This window comes from Sapajus apella, unplaced genomic scaffold, assembly GCF_009761245.1.
Source record: "Sapajus apella isolate SASKATOON/1434 unplaced genomic scaffold, GSC_monkey_1.0 scaffold138, whole genome shotgun sequence".
Classification (NCBI taxonomy): Eukaryota; Metazoa; Chordata; class Mammalia; order Primates; family Cebidae; genus Sapajus; species Sapajus apella.
Window position 1 is genome coordinate 438,714 of NW_022437078.1, and position 24,912 is coordinate 463,625.

General features: G+C 45.2%; 1 protein-coding gene and 1 pseudogene across 1 annotated transcript; both read left to right on the forward strand.

Annotated features, from left to right (window-relative positions):
* The first annotated feature begins 1,077 nt into the window (after positions 1-1,077).
* LOC116540329 lies at positions 1,078-1,196 on the forward strand (annotated as a pseudogene).
* A 1,590-nt stretch (positions 1,197-2,786) lies between these two features.
* On the forward strand, positions 2,787-18,136 carry SAP30L (SAP30 like). The gene is made up of 4 exons (XM_032263808.1): positions 2,787-3,632; positions 7,820-7,942; positions 10,155-10,253; positions 13,021-18,136. Exons 1-4 carry the CDS (start codon positions 3,435-3,437, stop codon positions 13,147-13,149), a joined length of 549 nt encoding a protein of 182 aa, XP_032119699.1. The 5' UTR covers positions 2,787-3,434; the 3' UTR covers positions 13,150-18,136.
* The last annotated feature ends 6,776 nt before the right edge of the window (positions 18,137-24,912 follow it).

The window sequence follows — 24,912 nt, forward strand, 5'->3', positions numbered from 1 at the left end:
ATCTCTACTAAAAATACAAAATTAGCTGGGTGTGGTGGCGCATGCCTGTAATGCCAACTACTTAGGAGGCTGAGGCAGGAGAATCGCTTGAACCTGGCAGGTGGAGGTTGCGGTGAGCTGAGACAGTGCCATGCACTCCAGCCTGGGCAACAAGAGTGAAATCCAATATCAAAAAAAGAAAAAAAGAATGGTTACAAGCATGAGCCCCCCGCCACCACACACACACACACACACACACACACACACACACACACACACAAGTTGGCTGGGGGTATCAGTCTGGGGGTAATCAAGAAAGAGTAAGCACTACAATAATTTGAACAGGAAAATATTAATATAAACATGTATCAATTATAATAGGGGACTGTAGTCCCCTACAGTTATAAGAAACTACCTAGTAAAAAGAAAAAAGAACGCTAAATAATACAAGAATAGCAGATATAAGAAGTAGCCACTACCTAAAGGACTGATATAGAGCACCTAAGAAAAAGTCCCAGATCTTCTTAGCCACAGGAAGTTGGTGCAGAAAAAGCTGTGTGTGCCACAATAGCCTAGCACTGAATGCAAATGCTGTTTAGAAAAATATGGGAAACAAGGAGGTTTGATCTATACCAACTGACTTTAGAACCAACATCACACAGTGCCTGGCACAGATACCCAGCTATTTTCTACATACATGTCTGAGCACTCCATATGGGAGACATCATTTTAGAGAAAGGATTATGTTTCATCCTCCTCCTATAGCCAACCCTATGAGTTCAACAACAATTTACTTTTGAATAGAATATGAACTCTGAAGGAAGGCTCCTATTAATCTGTGCCTTTTTTCCATTAATTTTCAGTCTATTTTTTTACTGTAAAAACAAAAATAATGCTTATTAAAGAATATACAAAGGTTAAACAAAAGGAGAAAAATAACCATATTCCTGCCACCCAGAAATACTCACTATTAGTATTTTGGTATACGTTTTATACCAGTAGTTTCTTTGTTTTTTTTTTTTTTTCTTTAAACATAAATGTATAGACATCATATCCTACATGCAATTTCATATCCTGAATTTTTTTCCTTATAAAAAGGCATTTCTCCATACTACCCTGAATGAGCCCGATCTGGTCTGATCTCAGAAGCTAAGCAGGGTTGGGCCTGATCAGTACTGGGATGGGATTCCACCTGGGAATACCGGGTGCTGTAGGCCTTTTTATTTATTTATTTATTTTTTAAAAAAAGCATTTCTCCAACTCCTCATCAACTCTTTAAGAATTAATGGTGAGTTATTCTCTACAGAAAATGTCTACATTGATATTGAAACTACCTTAAATGCAAACTGCACAATATCTCTTTCGGAAGATTTTAGGTAGTTTACTTAACCCCCCTTTTGGCACTCTGAGGTTCTATTTTATTTTTCCTATTATAAATAATCTCATAATGAACATAATTGTACTTCATATTATCTCGGGTAGGTCTGTTTCTGACGATGGCTGTCCCAGGTGTGAAATTACCTGTTTAGACGCTACAAATATGCGTTTATGGCCACTGAGCAAAACTTAAGATCACCAGGCATCTGCTTCTAAACAAGGAAACTGGTAGCTTTCCCTTTTTCAACAGGACACAAACCCGAAGCTCCTTCTATGCCCTCCAGTGCTATGAAAATAGGAACACTTGCTCACCTATCACCTAGCACATCCTCCGCTCTTCCCTGCCCATAAAACGCTGCCCAGCCCTAAATGACTACACTGCCCTGGGCTAGTCCCATCGCCCTTCGGACCTCATCTGTCCCCATGTTGCCCAGTTGGAGGGTGGCATGACTGAAGTGCTGGACCAGAGGATCCCCTGCAGCCCTTCCTGGAGGGGAGGTGGTGCCCTGAGCGCCGAAGCCAAGCGCAGGGTCTTGGCAGGGCGAAGTCGCTTCGCCGACAGACCTGGGGGCTCAAAGCAATAAACTACAGCTTGGAGCTCCAGGGAGGGCCCAAGACACCGCAGCCCTTCCCCATCTCGATCCCGAGATTGGCCCCTGGCCCCCACTCTCAGCCTTCTCCCCATCTCCCCTGCAGCTCCCTCCTCTTGACCGCGGCTCACCTAGTCCACCCTTCAGACCTCATCTGGACTTCCCACTCTTCCCAGTGAAGGGGTCGCCCAAACCCCTCGGGGTCTCCTTTCCCACTCTCCTTTTCTTTCCGTGCCGTCCAAGCTAGTCCCAGTCTCCACAGTCTGGAAGTTCTCGGCTACCGCCAATATTGCGACTACCTTGCAAGATCCCCCATCACCTCCTCCGCATGCCTTTCCACGTTATCTGCATGGGGTTGTCCCTCTTTCCCGCCATGACTGGCTTTCCGTCCTATTTCACCACCCTCCCTCCCACGTGTCCGCGAGTTCTCTGGTCCTGGCCCCTTCGTTTTATTCGTCAGCCCCTCTCGTGAGCACCTCTATATCCTTTAGGTACCCTCATATGCCGCTCCTCCAAGTGTGTCCCTCAGCGTCCCCGCCCGCGTCTCTACTTCTGTCCGTCCCCGAATGTGTTCCTCTGTTCCTGGAGTCTGGCCCTCGGTCCAGCCAGGCCTCTGCTCACCATCCCTCCCCAGGACCGGTGAGTCTGCGGCCCGGTTCCCAGTCCTCGCCGGGGTAACTCTTTCCTCTTCCACTTTCTCTACTTTGAACCCATCCCAGCAGAGTCCAGGAAGTAGCCTGGCGCCGGAGACTGGCGGCGGTGACACCCAATGGGACTCGCCAGCGGCAGCAGCGGCCCCGCCCAGAGAGCAAATGCGGCCAATGGCCGTGTGAAGGCGGGACTTCCGCTGTCCCGCGGAGGGCGGGGGGAGCGAACTGTTGTGGTGCGGCGCGTTAGGCTGGCGGCGGCCAGGCGGCCCAGGGGCTGCCGCGGGACTCGGGGAGCAGCCCAGTGGCTGCAGGGGTGGAGTGGGCCAGACGAGCCGCGGGGCCCGGGCGCCGCGGGTTCGAGGCCGGGCCCCGCGCGAGGAGGCCGCGCCACCCCGGGGGAGCTGCCCGGCAACGAGTTTGCCCCGCAGCCGAAAGAAGGCGGGAGCCGGCGGGGGCCTTCGAAACCCCCTGGCAACGTGGGCCTGGAGTCCTTGGGGAGCGGCTGCTTCCTGGGAAGCTCTCCTGGACGCCCCCGCTGCAGGGTTACGGTTCTGGGCCCCCGGCAGAAGGCGCCTCCGGGTGACCCCCGGCGGGGCCCTGCGAGCCGCGGGAGCCGACCCCGGGGCCTCGAGCGGGGAGGAAGGGGGCTTCCGGAGGCGGAGGGCCGGGGGCCGAGGGAGCCGGGCCTCTCTGTCGCGGGGCAGGGCAGCGCCCGGGCTGGAGACGGACTCTGGGACCCTCGGGTACGGGGGTCTCAGTGACCTGCCCCGCGGCGAGCGCAGCTGCGGAGTGGCCTACCGGGGACCCTCCCCCAGAGGAACCGGCCCGGGGCGGGGAGATGAACGGCTTCAGCACCGAGGAGGACAGCCGCGAAGGGCCCCCCGCCGCCCCCGCCGCCGCCCCGGGCTACGGCCAGAGCTGCTGCCTCATCGAGGACGGCGAGCGCTGCGTCCGGCCCGCGGGCAACGCCTCCTTCAGCAAGAGGGTCCAGAAGAGCATCTCGCAGAAGAAACTCAAGCTGGACATCGACAAGAGCGTGAGTCTGCCCCTGCCCGGGTCTGGGCCCCGGCACCCCCCACCCTCTCCGGCCGCTGCCCCGGGCTGCGGTCTGGACTCCCTGGGCACTCCCCGCCTTGGGCCTCGCCGCCCCGGGTCTGCAGAACTGAGGAGTTGGACTCGGCATTTCAAAGGCCGCTCCGGCGCTGACATGCTCTGACTGTGATTCTGCCCAGATCGGGAGGATGGGGGCGGGGGCTTCAGGACTCCTGCTGCCTGGGAAGATTGGACAGCAGTTTCCAACTTGTTTTATTGGTTTAGATTTTATAGCTGGGAGAGGTGGGTTAATTTGTTGGCCCTTGAAGGAGCAAGAATCCGAGAGGGGGTGAAGATACCCGGCTCTTTTCCAACTTCTCTCTCCTTCTAGGAACCCTGTTATTCTTTCAGACAGAGAAAGGTGGCAGTTACTTCCCTGGCTCCCGCAGCCTCGGCATCTGCAGAGTGTCACCGAGCTAGCTGCTTCGCAGGCAGCTGTGGGAATGGGTTTTTCTAGGATGTGGCAGAAATAAGGCCAAGGCCAGGTCTTGGGAAATGGCTCTTGCAGTCGATTTGACTGGAGGGGAAAGAAAAGACATCAATTTTCTTAGTGGTAGTTTCTTCTGAAGTAAGGGGGTGGAGATTTAAATTTAAATAGAATTGCCCTGCTCTTTGTGCCTTATTATAGGAAACTTCTCCTGTGTGATTTCTCCACTTCTAGTTAACAATTCTGAAGCTGTGCCTATTGTCAACCAATTAAGAACTTTTTAGTTTGACATCTGTTGCTGCAAGCCTTAAGTGATTGATTCATGATTAGGAACTGGAAATGAGTTAAGGGGGTATTTAATATTCAGGCAGACTAAGAGCTTAGGTGGTTAACATCCATTCTCTTTTAGAATCAAAATTTTTCCACACTTGGAGGAAATCAGAGACTGCTTGTTAAACTGAAAAGGAGTGCACGTTTCCTCTCTGATTTTAGGGTTGAAACAGGCCCCGAGATAGGAAGTGGGGGTGTCCAATACACACAGCACCTAAGAGGCTGGTTAGTTTCTTAAACATATTATCTGATTTATTTCCAAGCCCTATACATAACTCTTAAGTCTCCACTAAATACAAAATCTCCCCTGTCCCTTTTTTTTTTTTTTTTTTTTTTTAAAGACAAAGTCTCACTCTGTTGCCCACACTAGAGTGCAGTGGCAAGATCTCAGCTCACTGCAACCTCCACCTCACAAGTTAAAGCAATTCTCCTGTCCCAGCCTCCTGAATAGCTGGGATTACAGGCGTTTGCCACCATGCCTGGCTAATTTTTTTATTTTTAGTGGAGATGGGGTTTTGCCATGCTGGACAGGCTAATCTTGAACTCCTGACCTCAAATGATCCACCCTCATAGGCCTCCCAAAGTGCTGGGATTACAGACGTGAGCCACTGTCCTAGCCCCCCTGTCCTTTCTTCAGACTCTTCCCTCCTACCCCATTTTAAGTTAATTGTTATAGTACATTTGTAGCTCTTGCATGGACAGGTGCTATTTTTAACTGGTTGGGAGAAAGTTAATGACTTTCTTACTACAGCTCTCTATCAATGAATGCATGAATGGTGATTACCTAAGAACAAACAAGGAGCTAGACATCAAGGTGGTCCCTCATTAGGTCACATGTTGAGGTGAAATACGGCAATGAATTCGTCCTCTTCGTAACACTGCCTACCTTCTGTGTAGATTGTTAGAAGCTGCTTTACTTGAGCAGCTTACACTAATATTTTCCAGGAAATAGAATCTTCCATCCCTTTTAGACCACTAGATCCCTTCCCATCTGAATGATTTTGCTACTGCAACTGGGGCTCCTTTTATTTACCCATTGACTCTACTAGAAAACCTGTGTTGAGCTATGCTGATCATTTCACACACACTATCTAGAAGAAAGGCAGCCCGAGCCTAGCACTAGTGTTCCCAAAAGTAATCCTTCAGAAGGAGTCAGGTTGCCAGGTGGAATCACTCACAATTTGTTTTAAGGTGATGTGAAGTCATTATTTCTGAAAGGGATTCTGTTTCTCACAGGTTTGGGCAGGAATTCAATTCCAGGTAACTGCTGTGTTACAAGAATTTTTAGCTGTTGCAGAAAGTGAAGGAAAAAAAAAACCCTCTAGAGCCTTTGCTACCACTCTCCTGCCCCCACCTCACTCCCAAAGGCCCCTGAGCTCTGAAATTTTTGAAAACCAGTATGTACTTGAAAATGGTTAAGGAGAAAATGATTATTTATCTTGTAAGAGAGTCTAGCAGAGAACCTTTTTAAATAACAGCACCAAAAATTCAACTCGGGCTGTTTAACTCATGTTATGTAGACTTTGGCAGTGTTCTGTGATCTATTAAAATATTAATATACCTCTAGTTAACATATTTCTGCTTTTTTTTTTTCTGGAGAAAAATAGAAGTTGAGAATAGTATAAAGGAAAATGCTGGGGTAGGAAAAGACATGTACTGGGGGGCAGAAGGCCTGGGTGACCTTCCCCAGGTTATTTCGTCACTCTGGATGACTTCATTTTACCCATCTAGAAAATGGGATTGGGGTCAATGGGATTGCACTAGTGATTGCTAAGTTCTTTTACAGCTGAGATTCCATTCTATTGTCGTGCTCTGAAATCTCCCAGCCAAAGCTTTCGGAAGCCACCTGTTCTCCCTGTTCTGTTATAAATTTTGTTACTATGAACTTGAGCAGTTGATCTGAATGGACAGCTTCCTCTCAGGGATGCAGAATGTGCTTTGTTGTGCTTTCTTCCTGGAGAAAAGCATGTCCAGTAGTATATACATCAGCTAGGTGGGATTCTTTGGGACTGTGGCATGTGCTGTGTTTGAAAATCCTTTGACAGAGTTGAATCTGGCAAAGCGATCCCAATTTGTAATCATGTAAATGGTGGTTTTCATTAGCCTAAGTCACTTTTAGATATAGGGGACTACCTATATTGGTGCATCAGCATTTGTCGAGTACCTGTTGTCTACAAGACACCATCATAGTATAAACTTAAAAGTATTCATGACTCACTAATCCAGCCACATTGAAAGTGATCATTCATCTGAATAAATAAATAAACAATTTTCATTATTTTCTCCATGAAAGGGTCTGAATTAATTGATGCCGATTTCCTGCCAGCTTACTTTTATCTTTAAGGATTTAAGAAATAAACTCAAATTCAGAAGTCTCTGCAGAACATTTGTGCAACAGCTGTTTCAGTTTCAACAACCCCAATTCATTTACCGGGCATTCAGTTTCTGTAAGGTTTTTCAATGGTTCCTCCAGCCAGCCCTGGAGGATTCTTCATGTTTTAGCTGCTGTCACCACCTTCACTTACTAGTGTGCCTCCAGCTTGCATTAGAAAATCTGTAGTATCCACCTTCTTTATGTGGTTCTCTACCTTGTAAGAATTTCCACATCTTTTTCCACATTTCTTTGTGGATCAGATGTGAGGTAATGCAAGAATTATGACACATGGAAACAAAGTTTTTCAGTTATTATCCTATAATAGTACCTATTATCAGTATAAAAATAGAGTGTCCCAAATACATTGCCCCTGTTCCTTCTTTCCTGCTTTCCTCCTCCCCAGGACAATGCATTCCAGCCTACTGTAAGTTTATGACTCCTACAGGCCTTCTGAAAATGTCACATCACTCCCTGCTTCCTTGAGGGACTCTTTCTTATCTAAAGGAAAGTCCAAGCTGTTCTCATGCCCTCCCCCACCCCTAGATGCCTCACTTTTTCATAATCTTTTACATGTCACCCAACTGACACTGTGTACCCTGGGCCTCCCCACTCATTCTTTCTGTCATCCTCATTGGAAACTCTAAATCTTGGCTCTCCTACCCATGTGGAATGCTTCCTGTCTGCCTAAAGTCCTCTCTTTTAGTCAGGGCCCTTCTCCCTGAGCATCTCTGTTGCAGGGATCTCTTCCTTTGGTGAATCATTTACGGTCTTCCATGATACAGTGGAGGTTTGGCGTATGATACACCGCCAAGTGTAATGTTAGCATCCACTTTGTGTTCTTTTGCAACTCAGTAGTGAGCTTCTGGGAATTATCGCCTACATCTTGTCTTCCATCTATCTCTCCAATGCCTTCCAGTGGAAGAAAGCCCACAATTTAACAGATACCTGTTGCTGTTACCAAGGAATTGGCCAACTCTGACTTTGATTTTCTTTCCATTAGGTAAGACACCTGTATATCTGTGATTTTCACAAAAATTTCATCCAGAGTGTCCGAAATAAAAGGAAGAGGAAGACAAGTGACGATGGTGGAGATTCTCCCGAGCATGACACTGACATTCCTGAGGTAAAGGTTGAAGAAATCAGTTTGCAGAAGCTGGAAGAATGGATTCTAATCTGATCCTCACGTCTGGCCTGGGTCTACTTTTTGTGTTAAGAAGTAATTTTAGTCCCCTGTGTTTGGCTGTGGATTATTATCTGAAAAGTGAATTATAGTAATAGGGAATCTGAGAGCTAAAAGCTTGGACACCAACTGGTCAGACTGCTCCATCATTTTACAGACAGGCATAGGGAGCCGAGGTCATGTATATAGTTTGCAGGCCCTAGTCTAGGGCCCTTTCCAGTAGATCACGCTGCCTTTCCGCAAGACACCCCTGACCAATGCGTAAATACAACCACAGTGTCACCTTTTTTTGAAACCCTGTTTATGCTTTTAGAGAGTGTGTAATGGTTTGGGAGAAGTGTCTTCCCTTCTTTTTTCTGCTCTGTGAAATGAAGGTGTAAGCTGTCAGTTCATACCGACTCTGATTTTCTCTCACTGATTTCTTGACACTTAGTCCAGACTGTTCGCAAGGATCCATTTCAAAATCGGTTACACTGGACCTGGTTTTCTCAACCCTAGCACTGTTGACATTTGGGGCCAAATAATTTTTGTTGTGGGACTGTCCTCTGCATTGTAGGATATTTAACAGCATGTCTCAGCAGCATCCCCTCATGGGATTCTACCCATCACCCTGAGTCATGATAATCAAAAAGTATCTCCAGACATTGCCTCACATCCTTTGCAAGACAAAATCGTCCTGTGTTGAGAACCACTGTGCTAGACCATGAGAACTAGGCTTCTCAAACCGGAAGGCTGCATTCCCTTCAGGTGCCGGTGTCCATTAAGTGAGGATTCAGGAAAGAATATTGGATTTTCTTTCTACTAAATTGTTTTCACTCAAGACTCAGCAAAAGAAGAACCGTTTATAGTGTACATTGAATATTTGACACATGAATATTTCATAAGGCAACCGCCTGTTAGCACTCAGAGTGAAAATGACTGTGTAGGAATAGAAAGAGTAGGCGGGCCTTTGTCTGCAGATGTGGAGGAAACCTTTGAAAATCTGGCCCTTTCCCTCTGCCCCTCCCTGTGTCCCCTTTTCCAACATTGGTTTACAAAATCTTTGCTGTTGCCTTTAGCATCATTGTTATTCTATAAAGAAATGGATGTATTCGATTTCTAAATGCTTTTCAAAAAAAAAAAAAAAAAAAAAAAGGTTTTGAGGAATGTTTTGAAAAGAATGAAGGACTTTGGCCCCTCATATTGATCATTCATTTTGTTTTTAAGTGCTCTCCACCTGCCTGAAGCAAGAACAGCTCTTTTAGAGGCAGGTAAAGGCAGCCCAACTTTCTGGGCCTTCAATTTTTCATGACTATGCAGCTTTCCTCTCTTCCTTTGTTAGAAAAAAAAGGGGGGGTCCCTTCCCCTCTGTTATCAAGTCATCTGCAAAGACCCCAACCCTAACCTACTGGTTTGCATATTCACTACAGTAGCTTTTGAACTTTCTCTGGAGGGAGGTTAAGGATTCTAATACCTGAAGGCTGGGTCTAGGAAAGAGCTATCTGAGGATTACAGTTCTTCCCACTGCCCTCATTTGTGTCCCCCTATCCAGTCACTGCCTCGTTCTGGCCTGTCTTTCTCCAGGATGTCTCTGGTTTTACCTTTACTCTCCCATCTTTGGTGTCCCTTCTAGCATCACTGCCCCTCCAAAGCTCAATCTCTTCATCACATTCTGATTGTTGCCATAGCATCTCCCTTTGTATCCCCTCATCAGTCTTCCCAACCACCACCACCAGAGCCATCCTGCACTATCACCCTCCACCCTCTGTGATAGCTCCTTCTGTTTTTTTAGACATGCTACCATCCAGTCTCACCTTTTAAACCCATCTCAGTTGCCTGTGACCCCCTGGCCCATCTATGCCTCTTCCAGCTGCCTGTGCTCTGATTTTCTTCCTCATTCCCTACCCTGTTTCTCAGTGCCTTAGCAGACCCTGCCCCTCCTTAGCTTAGCTTCACCTTCTCTACCAGTTTTGTGAGATCAGCCCACTCCAGCCAGCTCCACTGTTATTTTTGCCCTCCTAGCCAGTTACTAGTCCTTAATAGACCATTTCTAAGACCTCTTTTGTAGCCCTCCCCATCCTCACCCCTACCAAGTGTAGTGCTAGGCACATAGTGGGCTTTTGGTAAGTCCTGACTGGTCAGGTAATAGATAACATTTTTCTCCTCTTCTCCGTAGGTCGATCTGTTCCAGCTGCAGGTGAATACCCTACGACGTTATAAACGACACTACAAGTTGCAGACCAGACCGGGCTTCAATAAGGCCCAGTTAGCAGAAGTAGGTAGACAAAATTGCCCTCTAAAAAGAGCCAGCATTGTGCTGCTTCTGATGGTGACCCTGATTCTCCCTTACTGTGTGTGTCTGCTAAGTGTAATCTCCAGAATTCTGGAAGCAACTCTGTATTCCTCTTTGGCACAATTTAGAACTCCACAGCTTTAGACCTGCAAAGGTCTCAGTTCCAGAAAAGAAACCATGGCACAGAAAGAGGAAAGGGCTTGCTTAAAATCACAGAGCAGACCAGGCGTGGTGGCTCACACCTGTAATCCCAGTACTTTGGGAGGCCAAGGCAGGTGGATCACAAGGTCAGGAGTTCGAGACCAGTCTGATCAACATAGTGAAACCCCATCTCTACTAAAAAAAAATACAAAAATTAGCCTGGCGTGGTGGTACATACCTGTAGTCCCAGCCACTCAGGAGACTGAGGCAGGAGAATCGCTTGGAGGCAGGAGAATCGCTTGAACCCAGGAGGCAGAGGTTGCAGTGAGCAGAGATTGCCCCATTGCACTCCAGCCTGAGCAACAGAGCGAGGCTTCCGATCAAAAAAAAAAAAAAAAAAAAAATCACACAGCAAGTTGATAGCAGAATTATTGAGCCTGAGATCTCATGACTCCAGATTCTAAGTCCTGAGTGTTCATTTGTTTGAATCTTTTGCAAGATACTTTACTTTTTTTTTTTTTTTTTGAGACAGACTTTGTGCAGTCGCACAGTCTAGGGTCACTGCAGCCCCAAACTCCCAACTCCAAGTGATCCTTCCCACCTCAGCCTCTAGATTAGCTTAGACCACAGGTGCACACCTCCATACTCAGCTAATTTTGTTTATTTTTGTAGAGATGAGGTCTCACTGTGTTGCCCAAATGATTCTCTTGGGCTCAAGCGATCCTCCCACCTCAGCCTCCCAAAGTGTTGGGATTACAGGCGTGAGCCACTGTGCCTGGCTTAGCAAGATTCTTTATAGAGATGATCATTTTTGCACATCAGATGTGTCAGATTAATCATTCCAAAACCTTCCTGATGTTCTGCAAGAGCTATTTTTCTTTTTTTCCTTGATTTCCCCTTGGTGTTGGTAATGAAAGTATTTCAATGAATGGCACCCAAGAAAGTCTTCTCCTGCCCTGAGTTCTTAACACAGTTTGGAGTCAGGGGAAATGCACCATTGGCCACTTCTTAAATACTTGAACAGCCTGGCTTGATAATTCCATCCTTGGCATTTGTATGGGTATTCTCTCATCCCTCTTTTCTTTCTTAATCACTCTTTTCTTGATGTATTTTTCTGCCTATTGTTGAAAAGTTGGAAAATGGAGAAAAGAAAAATATAATTCTATTATCCAGAGATAACCATTCTTTATGTCTAGTACTCTGTCATCTTTTATCTGTTTCAATTACCTTGATTCGTTGAGATTTCCTGAAAGGCTCCCAGCCTGTTTCATTTTTGGTTTTTCCTGTAGAGGTTTCCTGCTCAGCTGTCACTTAAACTTCTTCAACAGTGTCCAGATGACACAGAGGAGGTCACAAACCTCTCCTGCTTCAAGATAATATCAGCCATTTGCCAGTGTTCTCCCTGGTGGAAGGGAAAGAATGAGATGGGGCAAGAGGAGACCTGCATTCTCATTACTTACAGAATGCAGTATTAGGAGTATGTAGTAAATGATGCATTTTCCTTCAAATCCAGTGTGTCTTTCAAGAGGCAATTATGTACTATTTAGAGGAATTTTGGGGTTCAGATACCTCTGTTCAGTTTGCTCAGTTGGCTGTTCATTTAACACAATTTTTTTTTAAGACAAGAGTCTTGCTCTGTCTCCCAGGCTGGAGTGCAGTAGCATGATCTCAACTCACCGCAACTCCACCTCCCAGGTTCAAGTGATTCTCCTGCTTCAGCCTCTCAAGTGGCGGGGATTACAGGTGCCTGCCACCACACCCAGCTAATTTTTGTATTTTTAGTAGAGACAGGTTTCATCATGTTGGCCAGGCTGGTCTTAGACTCCTGACCTCGGGTGATCTGCCAGCCTCGGCCTCCCAAAGTGCTGGGATTACAGGTGGGAGCCACCACACCTGACCTAACACAATTTTTATGTTTTTGAGAGAGGGTCTCTGTCACCTAAGCTGGAGTGCAGTAATGCAATCACAGCTCACTGAAGCCTCAACCCCCTGGGCTCAAATGATCCTGTTACCTTAGCCTCCTAAGTAGCTGGGACCACAGGTGCATGCTACAACACCTGGCTAATTTTTTTTTTTTTTTTTTTTTTTTGGTAGAGATGAGTTCTCCACTAAGTTGCCCAGGGTGCTCTCAAACTCCCGGCCTCAACTAATCCTCCCGCCTTAACTTCCAAAGCATTGAGATTGTAGGTGTGAGCCACCATGCCTGCCTGACAATTTTTAAGAGACACATTTCTGCCCACTTTCAAGGCCTTAGGGATTTGGTAGCAGCCAGCCAACCAGAGCAGTCCCCATCTCTCCTCCATGAGTATGATCATGAAATCATGCCATGACAGGTGGTTGGCTGCCACTGAAATAGAAGTGCACCTTGGAAGAGTTGTGGGTTAAAAAGCCACTTTTGGATCCTGGAAATTAAACCACCTACATCCCTGGGGAGGAAAGGCAAAGGGCATTCTGAGTTCTGCACACGGCAGGAAGTTCTGCAGCAGTTGTAATTCCCACCACAGCATGCAAGCAACTCCCTGTTTGCTTCTTTATCGAATGTAGAATTTGCAGTGTGATTTATGCATGGTTTAAGGAACTTTGGTTTTTCCCCCCTCCCCACGCATAGACTGTGAGTCGACACTTCAGGAACATACCTGTGAATGAAAAAGAGACCCTTGCCTACTTCATCTACATGGTGAAGAGTAACAAGAGTAGACTGGACCAGAAATCAGAGGGAGGCAAGCAGCTTGAGTGAGGATGAAGCACATCTTAAAGGAATGAAGTGTAATGCTTGATGCACAGGTGATAATCTGCTACATTTAAGCCCAGAAAGACTGTTAAATATTATTGTAAATAAAAAAGTTTGAATGATGAATACTGTAAATCTTTTTGGTCAGGAGGATTATATTCTCATAATTTAGCATGTATATAGAAAGACTTTCTTTTAAAATGACTAAAAAAACAGGATCATTAAAAGAATTAAAAACTATGTATTTCAGCATTCAGCAAAGCATTAAGTCAATTCTAGTGGAAATGTGGGATAAGAAATACTTTGGTAATCACCTTATCCACCAGGCTGCCACGTGTGAGCCGTAGCTTGGAATAGCAGCAAAGTGCAATTGACAGTGGAAGTGCATGAGCAGACAGAAGTCTGGACTTGCATGCTGCCCGCTGGCGATGTAGATATCCCGCCAGCTTCGTTGCAAGCTTTGTCATTTATCAGCAGATCAGTTTGACACTGGTCCCCCTCTCACCCTTGCCTTGTACACAGGCACTCAATCAGTATGTATTGGCTAATTGAGCTGTCACTAATAGTGCCAGCCTTGTAACATCTGCTTCACACCTCTCATTACTGAGACCTCTGCCATTTCTGTTGCTCACCACTTAACTGCTAGAATGTGGAGGAAATCCTGATGCACCAACAAGGAAGTTTCTGATCAGATAAGGATTTCAGGACAGTTGCATGTGCAAAACTGTATTCGTTGAGGTTCCAGAAACAGTGATATAGAGACCCTCACAGAAGATATGGTCCCTTATGTACCCCGCTGTGCTTCACTCTTTGGGGTACGGTTAGATATTGTGACTTCAGCCAAGCTCCTGGACAATAAATGCATTGACACACTGACATATTTAGTGGTTTGTGGCAAGTGTTTTCAGAAGTATTCATCCTAAGTTCACAACCACCATGCAAGCTGCCAGGGGCCGTGTGATTCCTGCCCAAAAGTCCAGCTTAGGATTGAAAGTCTGGCTGGCCTTGACTCCCTGGGTTCTGGTCATCAGCAAATCAAGAGTTTGGGCAATAAAGGTCAATTCCATCTGATGCTCATTTCACTTGTGAACAATTTGCCTCCTTCCCTCTTAGGGAGAAAGACTGCTAAAATAATTTTTTGGAAATAATTTGTTGTTCAAAAAGTTGAGCTGCTCAACCTAATTATATCAGAGCCAAAGTATCCTGTGAAAACAAAGCTTTATATCCAAAAACATGCTTTTGCAAAATTCTCTAATCAGTGTAATGGAGGACAGATGGTATGAGGTAGGAGGGTGGGAGAAAGAGAAGAAAAGGATTTAGATTCTAATTTATGACCATCTTGACATATGGTCAAAGGTGTCATTTTCCTCTTCAGTTTCAATTCTGAGTTACTTCTTAAGCCTTAAATAATAAAAAGAACAATGAATAGACTGGCTTGGCAGAGAGTTTCACAGATGGCTTAATCTGAGCACCATCTCAGAGAAGTCAGAACTAAACCCCTTGCTGAGCAGGGTGGCAGAGTGTCCAAAGGTCTCATTTCTGTGTAGCAGAGTACCATGCTTTCTGTGGAATAGGGACAGGGTCACCACTCCCACTAAAATGCAGTATATTCCATTGCAGCAAAGCTTTTGCTTGTGTTCAAAATGCATGTCAAGCAGATTGCAGCCTTTTTAATTAAATATGTATAAATGAGTGTATATAGAATATGCTCTGGACTGGAGGGGATCCTATTTTGGTGTGCCTCCTGGCTGTGGATGGCATATTCCAGTGCTCTGTGAGTGTTTTCAGTCATTCACATTCACTGTGTGCTTAGAACTGAAGGATGTTGATCCAGGCATCAAGAAGGCTCCAGGGGCTAGAGTTGAGGGGCACATGGGGCCTGCAGGTTAAGGCATCATTAACTTGCTCCATGGAAGTGTCCATATCTTAATGAGTAAAAAAGTGTATTTTTCTGATATGTAAACCAGAATTGTGGGCATGTAGGTCACATCCCTATTTCTTTAGCAGCAAATCTGTTTTCCCAGTTGAGAGAGACAATAGCTTCTGCATAAGAATATGTGGTGGTAGGATCCATCTGTTCAAGCGTGTCTGAAAGAATCTTTGTTCCAAATCTAAACCTGGGGAAATATTTCACCTTCAACCAGATGCTGTGTTGTTGTCTTTCCTCTAAGGAGAGGTGCTTGTGGAAAGTGGAGGTTGCGGTCATCCTTTCAACCTTTTAAAACACTCCAGGTAAGAGAAAAGACAAAGCTATTTGAACCTGTTTTTCTTATGTGCAGAAATCTGTTCTTTCATCAAACCACTAAACCACCTGCCTTAGCCTCTTCTGCAGTTTCTGGTGGCTTTATCTTTGGGCAAGGGACTCCTGCCTGTGAGAAGTGTCCAGGCCCCCCAGAGCAACGAGGCCTGGCTTCAGGGAGCGGTGGGGTGTGGGGAAAGCAGTGTTCATCTTGGCTGCTGCATTTTTACACCACCCATCAAGGACACGAGCTTCTCTCCACCTGTGACGTAGCAACGCTGCCTTCTTTCCTCTTGGTGCTCCTGGGCAAAACTGGAATTTGAAATCCAGAACTGGCATTGTCTTCTTAAAGAGTATGGTTCCTGCCTCAGTTCCAGCCTGGCGTGGGTCTTTGATATACCCTGAAGGTTCTCACATGGAAACATCAATAGCCTAGCATTCATGTTGTTTTAAGATTTTTAAAAACCAATGGACAAACTTCTTACTTCGAGGAACAAACTCTTAGGCTGGCAACAGCATGTAAAAAAGATCATAGCTGAATCTCATAAAAGATTGAAAACCAAAGGATTCAAGACCAGTGTTGTAAAATGAAGAGAAATATTACTACGTGTGTGTTACAGCTGCCAGTCGTTAGATGTCCCTGTCATAGCTAAATAGTCACTGCTAGCCTTTCAGAGAACAGATAGTAACAGTTGTTTGCAGCTGCAGTGTTGCATCTAATTTTGGTGTTTTGGCTCTATTTTGTGGGAGTTTTTTTGTTAATATCCTGCAGGGCAGTTGCCTGGTAGAAGGGAAAGGGTGGGAGAAGGAACTTACTCTCGAGGATTTGCCTATTGAGGGAGGCTATACCTGGTGTAGATTCCAGAGCAGTGCTTCATGGAAGTCATCCAAAGGCGCTGTCAGTCGTTACAATGACAAAATCTCAAAAGTTGAGAAAGAGCCATTAAATCACCCAATCTAGGCTCCACATAGGTGCTGACATTCTGCCCACAACCGCCCCACCAAGGGGTTGAGCAGTCTGGACTTAAACACCTCCGAAGACAGAGAACCCACTACCTCCTAGAGAAGCCTGTTCTTTGTGAACCTCTGGCTTTTCTATGTTCTCTGTAATTTCCATCTTAGTCTCTGCCCCATGGGGACCATGTGGGACAAGTTATTTTTGGCAAAGCACCTAATTGCTGGCACTGTCCCAGGGCATAGCGTTTGCCTTTTGGAAATAAGCAGTGCTAGGACATGGACACTTTGGTGTCCTGTCCTTACCCCTGAGTATTAGTCCACTCAGTTCCTTATTGGAGAATGCTGAGAAAACCTTACTGGCTGGCTTATGCTCGCTTGTTCTTGCCAAAGCAGTGGGGGGATGAGAGGGGGATGAGATGTTAGCAGCCTGCTAAAACTCAAGACAGGTGAGGACTCAGTTCTGTACTTGCCCCACAAAAATGGATGCTTACAACATCAGGAAAAAGTTCAGCTGGAAGATTTATAACTTTATTGCTTTCCATGAAGTTTAAAGGTCTCATGGTTGCCCAGGGCTTGTACCTTAGATTTCTGTACGGACTTCACACACTGTTTTTACTGAGAAAACAAAGTCTCGGTGTCAGAAAAGTGCTATATTTTCAAGGTGGAAAGACCTTTAAGCTTGCTGTTGCCCAGTCATCCATTTCTAGAGATGGGGATACTAAAACTCAAAAAGATGTGCCTGAGGTCATACGGCATTACCAGCACCAAACTCGGGCCCTCTTGACCTGTCTAGCATTTTTCTTTCTGTCTTACAGGATGACTCTAATTCAGTCTAAATCAGCTGCCCTCAGATTCTTGAGAACTTATAATTGAGCAGAAATTCCCAAGGCCAACCTGGCTCTCAGGGACCAACCTGCAGAACTCAAGATTAAGTGGAATGATCAGGCCAGTTAAGTTTAGCAAAATGAGTGGTTAGGGAAAATAGATCTAGCCTGTAATTTAAAACCAGGGTTCAAAAGCTCTAGTGGGAGACGTAGTATTGTCCTGGCATTTAAATTCTTATGAAATGGGCTTGATCTGTGATCTCTTGGTCAGACCTGCCTTCCAGGTGATCCTCTGAGATTGTATAATGCAGCTGGCCCTGGCTCCTGGTCCCCATTACTGAGCTGGGCCATTAAACTGAAGGTCAGATGAGCTCAAGAGCATGCCTTGGGAAGCATGGTGCTTTAAGGGTGCCTTTTTATTCCTTTCATTGTATTATAGACTGTTTCCAAGTTTATGGTTAGGAATGGTAAAGTGGGTTTGGTGATTTGAGGTAGAATCCAGCCTGGGGCAAGATGGGAACTTTTCTTGAGGTAGAAATGTCTACAGTCAGTTGTTTTATCTAGCTTGCATCTCAAACACAAACCCTTCAGTTGCTTTCACTTAATGAACACATTTGCCAATGACAGAGGGTTGTACAGGATCCCTCTTTTACATTTCTATTGTCTGCTGTGCTCATCAGAGTATATTTTGGGGTATGAGGTTTTGGGGTTTTTTTTCCCCTTCCGTTTTGTAACTGCCTTATTGAAAAGTAAGTGCCCTTCCATTCCAGGCCGCCTCATATTGTACTTGTTTCCTGCCAAATCTGGGGGATCATTTGTATCTTAACTTTGTAATCTATGGCTCTGTACTGTTGAAAGGCTCTCAAGTCTATGGGGTCTCCTTAGTATGTATGTGACTTTCCATGTTGCAATATCACACAGATGGGATGGCCCAACTTCTGCTCTTAATAAACAACCTGAATGAGTAAGAGACCATCTGTCTTCCCTTTGAATTTCTATATAGAATTCAGATGCTTTCACTTCCACATTTGGCCCCTGGCAGCATATTACAGTGATTAATGACAGTGATCTTTCCTCCCAGCTCCAAATACTAGCACCTACATTCCCAGTGTACACTGAGTTTAGATCCCAGAAGATTAAGCCCAAGTTCCAGTCCTGCTATCACATTCACTCACCTGGAAAGAGCCTGACTGGGTCCAACAGCCTGAGTCTGGAGCTCAACTTCCATGTAATGTACTGGATGCCCTGGGCAAATAGAGTTCTCTCGCTGGGTCTTCAGTTCTCCACCTAAATAAACTGGATGGGGAATTAACTGCACATTGAAATACCTGCAGAGGGTGAGCTGCAAACTGGAAAACGCAATTCCCTTCTAAGGGCAGCCACTACTCAGCTCTCCACTATTGTACCCTTGTGGACACACCAGCCCTGTGTGACCAGGTCTTGCAATTTGGCCAGAGGAGCTGGAAATCCAGAACTGCACATAAACATCCCAATGTTTAAATTTCTCAAAGACATTTTTAACAGTGTATGGCCTGGAGTTTCTTCACCTAAAGTAGAGCCTTGCTATTTAAAGTTGGTCCACCATCTGGGCACTTGTTGGAAATGCAGAATCTCACAGCCCCTCCTGCCAGCAGTCTACTGAATCAGAATCTGCATAGTAGCACATTCCCTAGGGATACTAGAGCTTGAGAAGCCAGGGCAGTATGTCTGCAAGTTACTGGTGGAGATTCCCAAGGCCTACCGGATGATACTGCTCACCTGGCCTCACAGTGCTGGAGAAGAGCAAAGGCAAGCCTCGAGTTCAGGCCTCCCATTTCAAACCTATCTCCAGTGCCACTTTACCACAGCTTTGTCCTCAGCAGAATGAAAATGGAAAAGTAAAATAAATATTTGTCTTTATCATGAGTTGCATAGAAGTAATACATCTTAGCTCTAAAGTTTTAAGCCTCGAAGAAATGTTTAAAGTACAGATCCTCCCCTTCCCACATCCTCCTCCTCTCCCATCCCACTCCCCTGTAAGGAGTGTGGAGGGTGGCTTTTTTTTTTTTTTTTTTTTTTTGGAGATGGAGTCTTGCTCTGTCCACAAGCTGCGGTGCAGTGGCGTGATCTCGGCTCACCACAACCTCTGCCTCCCAAGTTCAAGCAATTCTCCTGCCTCAGCCTCTCGAGTAGCTGGGACTACAGTTGTGCAACACTCAGCTAATTTTTGCATCTTTAGTAGAGACGGGGTTTCACCATGTTGGCCAGGATGGTCTCAATCTCTTGACCTCGCGATCTGCATGGCTTTTCATGAGATATTTGAGAGGACAGGGAGTCCTGGCTCTCACCAAGGAGCTCACAGAACTAGTGATGGATTGTTGCTGAAGGACACCATCATTTACAGGTCCCTGAGTTGCTTTTGAAAACAAAGGCAGTTCCAGTTTTCATACTGTGTTTCTTAGCATAAGCAGTTCTTTCCCCTCTTCTGCCATCCTCCCATTCTTTTATACTATAACCACAAGGGCCTGCCTGTTGTCTCCAAACTCCTCACACACTGAAGAGCAAAGGGGTGCTTTGTCCCCACACTTCCCAAACCTGGCTGACCCCTTGCTGAAGTAAACATCCCTCGTGGATCCACAGATACTAATTTAATGGGAAGATGGAGATGAACCCACATGTTAATATGCTATTAGAACAGAAGTTTCACTAGGAACCGACACCCTTTTTTTTCTTTTCAAAATAGAGCTTTAGGATATTGTCTCAATCATCTGAGGTCCAGTGTTTTTGAAAGTGTGGCACTTGCCACCTTCTACCCCCATCAGAATCCCCTAAGCACTCTGTTGCAATGCCACTTCCTGGGACCCCATTCCAGATCCTCAGAATGAAAAGCTCAGGGGCTAAGTCTCAGTAATAAGATTTCTCCAAGTAAGAGTTAAGCTCAATAAAGTTGAGGAGCACCAATCTGGTCCAGAGGTTTCCAAATCCCAATGCAGAGATGAACAGCTTCAGTATTATCTGGTCAAGCTGGGTGTGGTGGCTAAGCCTGTAATCCCAGCTATTCAGGAGGCAGGAGAATCTCTTGAACCTGGGAAGTGGAGGTTGCGATGAACCAAGATTGTGCCTTTGCACTCCAGCCTGAGCAACAAGAGTGAAACTCTGTGTAAAAAAAAAAAAAAAAAAAAAAAATGCTAGTTAAAATTTCCCCTTGAGATCTCTTTCATGAGAATCTTCTCAAGTGAAGCCCAGAAAACTATGTTTTTATAAAATTCTCTTGGAGGCTGGGTATGGTGGCTCACACCTGTAATACCAGCAATTTGGGAGGCCGAGGAGGGTGGATCACCTGAGGTCAAGAGTTTGAGACCAGCCTGGCCAACATGGCTAAACCCTGTCTCTACTAAAAATACAAAAATAAAAAAAAATTAGCTGGATATGGTGGCACGTGCCTGTTATCCCAGCTACTAGGGAGGCTGAGGCAGAAGAATCACTTGAATCTGGGAGGCGGAGGATACAGTGAGCTGAGATTGCATCACTGCACTCCAGGCTGGGTGACAGAGCAAGACTCTATCTCAAAAAAAAAAAAAAAAAAAAATCCTCTTGGAAATTTATTTGCACATCCAGGCTTAGGAACCACTAAGTCTAACCCCCACTAAGGCCTTGGTCAAGAAAGTATTACAACTATGTTATGTTCAGCACGAAACAGCTCAGAAGTGTCAGAGTCTGAGCAAACAGAGTGACATGCACAGCCACAAAGACACTGTTAAAACAAATAATCCAAATGGATGATCTTCATTCTGCATGAAACCAGAATGAAAATAACCCACCATTCTAGCCCAAGCTGACAATGAGGAGGACACTGTATTTACACAGCACTGGGACTGAGTCTTCCATTTACTCAGCAGTTTGTCTACAAAGATCTTCCACATTCAGGAATAATAATAGCTATCAAGTACACAGCACATGCCAGACAGATAATGGCTAATAATTTTACATGCATTAATTAATTTAATCTCACTGCAATCATATAAAGTAGAAACTATGAACTCCAATTTATAGAGGTGTAAATACAGTCTCAGAAAAGTTCAGGAACTCACCCAAGTAACAGGGTGAGCTAAAGAGCTAAAGGCACTCCCAGGATGGATCCTCAAGGCTTGTCTGGCTCCAGGAATACTGCTGTCAACCCCACTGCCAAAGAACTCGGAATGCCAAGCTCTGAAGCAGTGCAGCTACAGCAGTTACCCTTGTCCCGGTCAACTGGATTTACTAAACTTTAATGAGGGATTCTGAGAAATCACTAGGACTCTAGTTAAGAAATTTAATAGGGTTTAATGGAGGTTAACAAGGTACATCCAACCTTCTAGCCAGGTTTTAACTTACCGGAGCTGAACAGAGATTAACAAGCCCAGGAGGTGTAAAGGCACCTGCATGATTTAATGGGGTTAATGAAACTGTCAGAGGTTGGCTGAGAGGGACAGAACTGGAGCATGCTGCTGTTAACAGTCAATCTGGTTGAGGTCAACAGGCATTAAACAGCTAAAGCCTGCCGTGTTCTGCCCTGGGCACCACAGGGGCACCACGTAAAAAAAAGACAATATGGCAACCATGGTTGGTCCTGGTTGGTGATTTTGGAGTAAATTTGACTTTCTTCTTTGTGCTTTGTTTGTATCATCTAAACTGGTTATAATGAGCACGAATCATTTTTACCATAACTGTAAAATAACAAAGCATTTTTAAGTGCCCTCAAAGCACTTACTACCTGCTTGCATAGTTTACATGACATAATCCTGAGACGTATAGAAAATAGTAAGAGAAACAATACAATCTTAAATTTGGGCAGCACTTAAGTGTTGTACAGCGCTGTCATCCATCACTGCTGTGGGTTTTTGTCACATGCTATGAAACAGTGATATACAAAGTCACCACTGGTAGTGGAAAAGCCAAAGAAAATACTCATCTTCCGCCTCCCAAATTGGTACTGTTTTTTCATTGAGCACTTACAATGTGACAGGCCCAATGGTAAGCACTGTACTTGCCTTGACAACCCTCTGAGATGAGTACTATTATTATTCCCATTTTACAGACGAAGAAATCATTTAGAGGGGTGAAATGGCTTGCCCAAGGTCACCAGAAAGTGGTGGGGATGAGTCCAGCAGGTTCCAGGATCCACTATTTGGTGCTGCCTACTAATTGAGTAAGATAGTAATTCATGAGAGTATTGTTTAGAACAGAGAAGAACTGGGAACAACCTATATGTTAACTAATAGGAGACTGGTTTTGAAAGCATATATATATATATGTCATAGTTGTAAAATAATATTTAATGACATAGATATGCACACCAGCTTAGAAATACTATATTTGTAAACGTATGTATACAGAGTATCTGTATACATACTATATGGAATATGTATCTGTATATATTTATATGCATAGTATATATGTATATTTATACACATATATCTGTAACTATGACCATATATAATTTTTTTTTTTGAGACAGGGTCTCACTTTGTCACCAGGTAGTTGGAGTACAGTGGTGTGATCTTAGCTCACTGTGGCCTTGACCTCCCAGGCCGAAGCTATCCTTCTGTCTCAGCCCCCAGAGTGGCTGGGACTACAGGCCTGCACCACCACACCTGGCTAATTTTTTGTAGACAGGGTTTTGCCATATTATTGCCCAGGGTGGTCTCGAACCCCTGAGCTCAAGCAATCTGCCAGCCTTGGCCTCCCAAAGTGCTGGGATTACAGGCATGAGCTACCATGCCCAGCCCTGCTATGACCATATTTATAGGTAAGTCAAAGCATCTACTTGCTAACTCCATGTATAGCCACACACTATCTATACTGAGATTCAGAGTAAGAGGAAAATACCAAGGAAAAGGCATTCTGAAAAGCAGGGAGCTTCCCAGAAGAGGAAGTACCTAAGCAAGTCCTTGAAGGAAACAGGTTTGAAGAGATGAGAGTGAAGGGAAGTCCAGGCTGATGTGACTGTGAATGAGGAGCAGAAAGCCTCATGCTAGAATGAGGACATTCAACTTTGGAGTCACCAAACGTGCTATTATTTTTAAAAACCCCATCGATGAAATATGGTCACAAGAATATTTGATTATCTGCTGTGTCCAGGTGCCAAAGGAAATGGCCTCTGTCCTCCAGGAGCCGAGAATTTCAGAGGAGCTAAGACTCAGACAGGAGTGGGAAGTACTTCTTCCACTGCTAAAATCATAGAATCTGTGATGAAAGCTTGGAGCCCTGTGCCAACCCTACTTCTGAGGAAGGAGCAGTGCATAATGGGCTCTTGAAGTCTTAGAGAAGCCAATGAGGCTTAGCAAATGTAATGAGCTTAATTAAGCCAAGACAGCTAAATGAGACTTCCTGAGGGCTCATAGCTGCCAGCAAGATTGGCCTCTGTTAAGTGAGCAGTGGGAGGGCACCTGTGCCCAACCAGAGCCTCTCCTGCCTAAGTGATGGGGGATGCAGGAGTAGACCAGGCTTCAAGGGGAGCCATCCCGTCAGCTGGGCAGGTTCAGCAGAGCTCAGACTAAGCCACATCCACCAGCAACTGCCAGAAGGTGAAATTGTATATCTAATGAAACTTACTGAAGCCCAAAGAATGAGGACTGAGGGAATCAATTACTGACAAGACCACAGCCTGCCTACTGGGGTTTATCTAAACTAGATGAAGTTAAACTTGGCTGAGTCCATTTAAACAGTTCCAAGGAGGCACCTTCATCTTCAACGAAGGGTGTTCTCTTTCTGGTTGCTAATATCATTTTCAAATATATGCTATTCATATTTCTATCGAGGAATATTTCCAAAGCTGGATATGAAAAGATGGTCAGGATGGCACAGCTACAGGAATATAGCTATTATTTGTTAAGTCCCTACTGAGTAGTAGACACTGTGCTAGGGTCTTTATATATGATCCTAATCCTCACTCAGACCTGCAAAGAAGCTATTCTCATTGCTGGTTTTCAGATGGGAAAACTGTGTCTTGGAGAAGTCAGGTAACTTGCCTACGATCTCACAGTGAACTGGGATTTGAACCTATGTCAGTCTCACTCCCCCATGCACCATGCAACCTGTACCACAGAGAGAAGTAGAATATTGACCATGCTGGGGAGATGGAAGAGTGCTAAAAGCTGTTGGAAGAACTCAGGATCCCAGCAACCTGGGTATTTAGTGCAGTGGGAAACTGCCCTCTGTGTTTCATTAGCCCAGTGTACTGGTGGTAGAAATATTTTGAGTTATTAAGAGAGGATTATGTTTTGTTCAGTGGCTTCTATTCAAAGGAACAGGAAAAAAATGTGTGGGGCATTTTAGGCTTTGCATAGTAAGGAAACACAGACCCCTGTTCCTAAGGTACATTTAGGGAAGAAGGCCTCAGATATCTTGGGTTGCAAAACCCCAGCGTCCCTCAGGAGTTAGTCTCACACCCAGGACTACTGGTTTTGTGAACTTGCTGAGTCCCTTCTCTGCACCCCTGAACTGCCAGAGGAAGTTAAAGAAAGGGAGTCCTGGGGCTCGGGGCTCACGTTGCAGTCTAGGATCCTGATTGGTTTCTGTGTACTGAGAGTGCAGAAGAGGGAGTATGGCCACCAGGTGGCGATCTTTCCTTAATCGGTGGCAGCCCCTGCCCACTGGGGAAGGTTCTAGGGGAATGTTCTGTCCTCCATAGAGATGCTGTATTTGGTGAAAACTTTGATTCACACCATTGTAAAAATCCTAGAGAGTCCATGCAGAATGGGACTTAGATCTGGTCCCACTTCCTTTTTT